Source organism: Heterocephalus glaber, unplaced genomic scaffold, assembly GCF_053883595.1.
Source record: "Heterocephalus glaber isolate CG9 unplaced genomic scaffold, H.glaber_assembly_v1.0 deba00001444, whole genome shotgun sequence".
Lineage (NCBI taxonomy): Eukaryota > Metazoa > Chordata > Mammalia > Rodentia > Bathyergidae > Heterocephalus > Heterocephalus glaber.
The window spans coordinates 24,792,093-24,800,245 of record NW_028258297.1 but is presented as its reverse complement, the minus strand read 5'-3'; the positions used below and the strand labels follow the sequence as shown (position 1 = coordinate 24,800,245).

The 8,153-nt window shown below is 47.2% G+C and overlaps 1 protein-coding gene across 1 annotated transcript; it reads left to right on the top strand.

Annotated features, from left to right (window-relative positions):
- The first annotated feature begins 2,918 nt into the window (after positions 1–2,918).
- Positions 2,919–7,772, top strand: Apold1 (apolipoprotein L domain containing 1). The gene is made up of 2 exons (XM_021259166.2): positions 2,919–2,983; positions 4,468–7,772. Exons 1-2 carry the CDS (start codon positions 2,981–2,983, stop codon positions 5,209–5,211), a joined length of 747 nt encoding a protein of 248 aa, XP_021114825.2. The 5' UTR covers positions 2,919–2,980; the 3' UTR covers positions 5,212–7,772.
- The last annotated feature ends 381 nt before the right edge of the window (positions 7,773–8,153 follow it).

Genomic DNA, 8,153 nt, shown 5'->3' with positions numbered 1-8,153 from the left:
TTTAAACTTTTAATATTCTATACATACAGTCCTTGAGATATATTGATAAGGATTTATAGGAAAAATTATCGTCATATAAATAACTTGTGCCAGTTTACCACTGTAGTTCACTATGAATTAATATTTTTGTAAATCCTGTAAGTACTATATACTGTGAGCAGCAAAATATTAACATTATAAGCCATATTACATTGCAATTAAAAGAAATAACCCTACTTTGGAATTTCATTTTTACAACTTCCTGAGAGCCTCAAAAACTGGAGGCAGCTGAGGCATCTCGGAGGCACCGAATATAATTATCATTTTATCTTGAAAACTGGATAGTTTTAAGGTGGGGCCTAAAGCTAACTGGCTGTTCACAATTTAACTGCATAAACTCCTAACACAGGCTACTGCTACTAGCCTTACTGTTCCTGCTGCCCTGTAACCAGCATTAAAAACTAGCACCTTCCAGGACAGTGGTTCAGTCCCAGCTACAGTCAGAATTGCTTTTGTTTTCCCAGACCGTGCTCCGCACGTCTCGAAAGAGACCCTCCAGGGCTCGGGAGAGTCCTGTGCTTAAAAACCTCTTGGTCAAAAAAAAAAAAAAAAAAAAAAAAAACGGAAACAAAAAACAAAACTAAAACCTCTCTTGGTTGCCAGGTATAGTGGCACATACTTATAATGCCAGCTCCTCTGGAGGCTGAGGCAGGAGGATCACTGTGAGTTTGAGGCCAGCCTAGGCTATATAGTGAATTCAGGGCCAGCCAGAACTACAAAGGGAGACCCTGCCTCAAAAAAAAAAAAAAAAAAAAGTATGAAATATCAGGTTTTTACAAGGTAAAACTATAGGTAGCCTAAGCTATCAAAGATTAGATTTCCCCCCTTTATAAAGAAGGAAAAATGAAGAAAATGGTTTTCCCTTTCTTTGTTTTGTTTTTTGAGATAGGGTCTTGCTTTATAGTTCAGCCTCACTATGTAGTCCAGGCTGGCCTAAAACTTGCAGCAACTCTCCTGCCTCAGCCTCCCAAGTGCTGGGATCACAGGTGTGCACCACCACACCTGGCTTAAGAAAATGGTTCTTCAACACAAAGAAAATAAGTTCCAGGACCCAGGCAGAGCTCAGATGACACACTGTCCATTGTCTTTTACCTTTTGTTTTTTTCATCTTATTTCTATACCATGATTGCTGAGGCTCTGAAGAAGACTGAAAAATTCCTCATCTATGAAATGCAGATTTAACTGTGTTCATCTAAGCCCAAAATACACAAGACAATGTTCAGGGAAGTTGGGGAGCATTAGGAACTGAAGTCTGGGTACAGACCCTCCTTGTCCTCTTTCCTGCTCTGGTCTGGATATCCAATGTCCCCCAAGGCCCCCCGTGTTGAAGGTGGCGGGAGCTTGGGTCCAGCAGGAGGTCTTTAGGTCATTTCAGGCAAGTCTTGAAGGGGAGCTGGCACCCCCCTCTTCCTCTCTGGTTTGCTTACAAGCTTGAGATGAGCAGTTTTGCTTTGTCAGGGACTGCTTGGTGATGTGATGCCCCATCACAGGCCCAGCCGATCATGGGCTGTTGATCTTCCAAAGCTGTGACTTTCTCTTCAGACGCTTATCTCAGGTATTTTGTTACAGTGATGGAAGGCTGACTAATCCGCTCCTCCCGTTACCCTGGCTCACCTTCCACTTGTGACTATGTCTATGAGGACTGAGGACAATATTCTCTCACCTCAGCTCCAAAATATAGGAGGCAACTTGACTGAAGTTATGTTTCTCCTTCGAGGAACTGCAACTGGAATATTTGGGGATGGGCAAAACTCAGAATAATCAAGTTAAAAGGAACTGTGGCTGTGAGTCTTGGCATTTTGTTGATAATTACAAATTATAGTTATAAAGGTGAATGATTGAATCATGTTCCAGAATGATATAACTGTGAAGACTCTCCAAATGACCCAGGGGGTTGAGAGATAATAAACCAGTTTGACTTTCCTAGTTTGGAGGTGACAGTGTTAGAGGCAGGGACATGTATTTGGGGCTCTGTGGTATATGTCCCTCTCCGGGCTGGGCGCCAACCACTTTGAATACCCCCGAGACACTTGTCCTGTGTGTGACCTGCTCGGTGGCAATGCCACCGTTGCTACCCTCATTTTCCCCTTCTGGATGACTCAGATAATTGTCTTTCAGTCCATGCTTCGCTAATCTGTGGATAGAATCCATCCATTTAACTAGCACATGAGCTATAGCTGCTACTTTAAATGAAAATTCAGGAAGCCATCTCCCTGTGGCTGTGGGAAGAATATAATTAGCTTCCTGTGCAGCCTGACCCCATGGATTTTTCTGACGTATTTGGCCTGCAGTGTGCCCTTCCTGAGACCTCCCATCTCTCCTGCACAGCTGGATATGCCCAAAACTGCACGCAGCACTTCCCGTGGGTGTGGTCTTGTTTTCATAAGGCTCCTGGTGCTGGCCGCACACTCAAGGAATGGACCACTTACAGGTTCACAGTGGTTTTTGAAATACTGCTGAGGGCTATGAGTAGCTGTATCAGACACAAGAGCGTTTTCTGCCCCCTCCCATTTCTTTTTAGAGATGATTTTGTAATGGTGGGGTCTCAAGAAACACTCTAATTGGTCAGCCCAGGCGTGTGTGAGAGCTCCTGGATGGCATCACTAGCTATTCTCAGGAGAGGAAAGGCAGGGTATGCCCCCTGGGAGGGTGACGACATTTGTTTCAAGTTGGGGAAGGGCCTGTGGTTCTCTTCCTGCCTTGGGGGGAAAGCGAACACACAATGTTCATTTCCTAAATACGGGATGTGCTGTGTCGCCAGGTCATTTTCCACCAGGCCACATCCTTCGGGATGAGGGCAGCAGGGGTCAGGGCCGGAAATGGCAAATTCTCAGAATGAGACCAGGCTTTCCCAGGCCAGCCATTGGTTCTCCGGGACTATAAAGCAGGCCCATCCAGAAACAGCCGCTGGTGTTTCTCTCTTGAAGGCAGCCAGAAGAGAATGGTAAGTGGGGAGCCCAGAGGGTCACAGTCTCAAAAACAGCTGTTGGCTTGGTAAAACTGAGCTTGTAATCTTCATCAATTATATATTTGGGGTGACTTTTTTTCGTTTCACTGCTGAGTTGGATTACGAAAGCCTTCAGGTAAAATGAAGACACCTAAGTGAGGAAACCAGGCTGCTAGATTAGGCTCTGTGAAGAATGAGCTGCATCTAGACCATGTCCGTTTTGATTTCCTCATCTTTTCGGAGAGAATAACCACTTTTGCCCTGATCTTCACAGCTTTGAGATGTTCTATTGCTATGCTTATTTACCACTTTTAAGAAGTTCATGATGGGGTTGGGGATTTAGCTCAGTGGTTCTGGCGCCTGCCTCCCAAACTCAAAGTCCTGAGTTCGATCCCTGGTACCAAAAAAAAGGAGTTCATGACAATCAAGAATGTAATGGCTGTGAGGGTAGGAGTCTTTTGACAACTAGGAAGGATGTACTTTTATCCCAGGAAGTTGTTTTCTCTTTGTTAATCACTTTCCATTGGCTTCAATTCAACTTGGTACAAGGTAGCCCTCAGTGAATATTTAAACAAACTTCTGGCCAATTGATTTTATTTAACTGTCACTCATTTTTTAAAAAAGGAACTTATAATAAAAAGACAGAGACATTAATTGATGTTTTCTTAATTGTTTTTGGTACCTTGCGTTGGTGAGTAAAGTGTGGCACCACTGAGCTACATCCCTGGCTGCAGTTTAGTTTTAAGTACCCATCAAAGATTTGCGATTTCTCAAGTCCTTATGGGCCCCTGGTTGGGGTACATAATGCACAACACTCTCAGGCTTGATTCTAAGATAAGAGCCTGGAAGAATAACAAGTAGAATAACAGTAGGGTGTGCTTCAGGTAAGCATATAATTTAGATCAGGTTGGTTGGCTTTTTTTGTTTTGTTTTTCAGTTCTGGAGTTTGAACCCAATGCTTTCTCACTGAGCTACATATAGCCCGGCCTTTTTTATTTTGAGACAGGGTCTAGATAAGTTTGACAGACAGTATAGTTTTTGAGATTGCAGTGACTTGTCTTTTTCACACAGAGAGAGGCAGGGAGGCAGACAGGAAAAAGGGAGGAGGGAGGGAGGGAGGGAGGTGCTACCACCCAAGTATTCATTTAATTAAAGGGCCTTATAAACTGTAAAGCGCCATCCTTCTGACCCAGCACGGGCCTCAGTTTTGGAGTAGCCTTCTACCCCCGCCCCCCCTGCTATTTAACACACAGTTCTGGCTGAGGGTTACCTTTCCCTGGGAGAAAAGCTGAAGAAGGTAGCAGTGTTCTTATTTGCATGTGCTCGGGAAGTCCTGGGCCTCGTTCCAGATTTCAGAGCCGCCCTCTGAGAGCGTGACCCACGACCCGCGGGACGCCCACCCGTGGCCTCAGCCGGGGCATGTAACCTCCGACGGGCAGGGCCCGGGGGGCTGGAGCTAACCACGATCTGTGTCCCCGCAGGGCACGGAGCCGTCCCCCGCCCGGGGGCCGCCGGGCTCCGACGCGCTGCGGCGCCTCCAGGGGCTGCTGCTGGACCGGCGCGGGCTGCTGCATGCGCATCTGCTGCGCCTGCGCACCTTGGCCCGGAGGCTCGCGCGCCAGCGCCGCCGCTCCTTGGCTGCGCACGTGGCCGGCAGCTCGCTGAGCGCGGCGGGCGCCGTCGCCGCTGTCGTGGGGCTGGCGCTCAGCCCGGTCACCCTGGGGGCCTCGCTGGTGGCGTCGGCCGTGGGGCTGGGGGTGGCCACCGCCGGAGGAGCCGTCACCATCACGTCCGACCTCTCCCTCGTCCTCTGCAACTCCCGGGAGGCGCGGCGGGTGCAGGAGATCGCGGCCGCCTGCCAGGACCAGATGCGCGACCTCCTGAGCTGCCTCGAGCTCTTCTGCCGCTGGCAGGGCCGCGGGGACGCCCGGCTGCTGCAGAGCGGGAGGAGCGCATGCATGGCCCTGTACAGCTCTGTCTACTTCATCGTCTTCCTCGGCTCCCGCGGCTTCCTCATCCCCAGGCGCGCCGAGGGGGCCACCGAGGTTAGTCAGGCCCTGCTGAAGGCCAACGTTCAGAAACTGGCTGAGACCCTGGAGTCCTGCACCGGGGCCCTGGACGAGCTCAGCGAGCAGCTGGAGTCCTGGGTCCAGCTCTGCACCAAGTCCAGCCGCGGCCACGACCCCGGGGTCCCTGCTGACCAGCGCGCAGGGTTGTTTTCCTGAGAACATCCTTTCCTCCCGTGACCACGGCCAGAAACCATCCTCACGGGATGCCCCAGATTTGTAGCTCTCTCGGGACAACATCAAGTTCGGTGCGGAACTGAGTGCAAAGGATGAGAAAAGCCGCGCTCGGAGTGGATGAGTCCTCATGGCCCTTCTTCCTCGACGTCCTGCTATCCTGCCTGGACTTGAGGGCCAGACACTGTGACTTGTTGCTCCTGGCGGAGTGTGTGACCTGAAATCTTTGTCCTATGTCAAAAACCTGCTTGGCTTCACACAGTAGGGCAGCTGCTGGTGTTTTTAAATTATTTTGGGGTCCCTGCCCCTGTCCTGATGGTTTGAGCTGAGGCTGGAGGGGTGGCACCCACTTTGTCCTCTAGGTTCACTTTGTCCCGCTGGGCTTTGAGGTCCTCAGAGTGCCCCTGGGAAGACCCACTTGTCGTAACACCTTTCTCCTGGAGTTTCTGATACTAAGAACTTTGGATTCCAGAGCAAAACAGACACTCTGAACTTGTTATTATTATTTTTTGGTACCGGAGATCGAACTTGGGATCTTGGGCTTGCGAGGCAGGCGGCAGAACCACTGAGCTAAATCCCTGGCCCTCTCTGCACTTTGTAGGAGGGTTCGGGACCCAGTGCAGGCCCAGGCTGACGTGACCTCCCCTTCCTGTCCCCTGAGCTCACCCACTCACAGCCAGCCTGGGTGTGGTGTGGCTTCAATCCAGCCCTCTAGGTACCCTGAGAAAAGTCACCCGAGTAGTCGTCTAAGTCCTGCTCCTTTGCATAAAGAAGCCGAGACCAAGAGTGATGTCAGTTACTGACATCTCAGTGTAGAGAAGGGAGCAGTGGCTTCTGAGTTACACGGTCCTGGGTTTATCAGCGGCCATGCCACCACTGTGTGACTTGGCCACCGGATCTCTGAGGCTGGCTTCTTGTTCTGTAAAACACGATAAAACCTTAGCTTGCTGTGAGATACTGAGACAGAGTTCCTAACACAGTGCCTGGCTCACGTCTGGCTCCCGGATGGCTCATTAACATCACTAGGGAGTTTTTTAGAAAGGCAGATTTTGGGACTCAGCCCTGGATTTATAGAATCAGAAACTTTGGATGTGGGGCCCAGCAGCTTATGTTTAAACAAACCCTCCAGGTGACTCCGATGCACACTGAGGTTTGAAAACCACTTGCAACAAATGTTCATTTCTGATTCCCTCAATAAGCTTCGTCAGTGGGGGCTCCAGAGTCTTGAGAATCATTCACAGAAGGTCGGGGACAGACTGTCCCAGATGCATAAGAAAGAAAGTAGGAGGGTTCTTGTGCTGTAGCCAATGAGTCCTGAGGTCATTTCTGACCGTGTGGGAACTAAGAGATGTAACACAGTACGTCCTATAGAGGGCAGTGTTGCCCACTCGTGGAAACTGGTACAGAAACAAATGTGAATTTACCAGAAACCGATCTTTCTGTTACCTTCCCCGAGAACTCCAGACAACCTATTTTAAAAAATTTATTCTAAGTTTTTAATTTAATCACTATTATTTGAATTTAATTTTATTTAATCACATTTAGGAAATAATAAGGCTAGCATGTTTCTGAATAGGAGACTGATGAGGCTCTTTTTAAGAGATGAGGTTGAGTTTGATTTTCTAAAGAGTCTTTGTCCTTCAGAGGGCACTTTTTCTCTAGTGTTTTAAATGATCTTTTTAGGTAAGTGTGAGAGATCTGCACAGAGAGACCAGGAGCTGACTTTAAGTTTGTAAATTGAGACTTGACTTGTGGGATATAGAAATGAGGCAGCATATTTATCCTGAAGGTAACACTTCACCTGGGAAGAGAACCTACTTAGTTCAGGAAAAGAAAAATAAGAGGTGCACGAAAGGAACTCATAGACCTTGGGAATCTGAGGACCTGTGAAGTCATGTCTCATGGTTGACAGACAAAATAGCTTGTGTCATGGCAGTGAGGTGTCACTTTACAGACCCTACAAAACCTGTCAGCTCCATGTAGGAAAATACTTAGAATTTCCTCACTTTCCATTTCCAATTATGTTGAAAAATCGGTTGGAAAGTCTTTGGAACCACATACACAAGCCCTGTCCCCATTACTGAATTACTTCACATGCTGTGTACATTTGCCATGTCAGCCCCACACTTGCCAATGGTTGCTGTGTGTCTGAGGAAGTTTGATTTTAGCACTGGGGCAAGGGTGGTGTTTCTATATTCTTACTTTTTCCATAAATAGCAATTTGTCTGTTTCCTGGTTTATTTTAAGACTGACGTTGCCTTCTTTTAAAACTGGTGTTATTCCGGACCACTTTGCACAGATAAAGTGAGAAGAGCCTTCTGCACTGAGAAGTACCCGAACGTGTTATGGCAGAAACGTAACCATTCCCTAACCCCATCATTTATTAATACTTAAGATTGAGTTATCTTTTTCCAATGCTTGCATTGTTGCAGCAGCAACAATGGAAAACTTTTTCTGTCCCTTGAGTATTTTGAGTCTAGAGTGTCTACTTTGGAAACCATAGTTGCATGTAGTAGAAGTTCAATAAATGCATTTGAGTAATTTAATTAATGGCTTGAATATTCATAAGAATTTGTTGATAATGAAAGATCATCCATCCTCTCATGTGTCTGTGGTAAAGTGAAGCCTCTACCAGGATTTAGTCAAGTTCAGTTAAGTTGGTATTACTTTCTTTCATGGGAATGCAAATGAGGCTTTTTCTTAAGGCCTTCATTTTAAAAAACGAACAGGCTGAAATGGTATGTTGCAAAGGGAGAAGGGAGAGGGGACATTTAGATTATAAGTGTACTTTACAAAAATGTCAGGGTTTTAAAAATACACATGTTCATACTAAACGTTGAAGTACTTCTCTGTTTCTTGGGCTTATAGTCATTTGGCTTATTTTGTTTCACAATAAAGGGGACTCATTTATTTCTGCATTTCAAAGG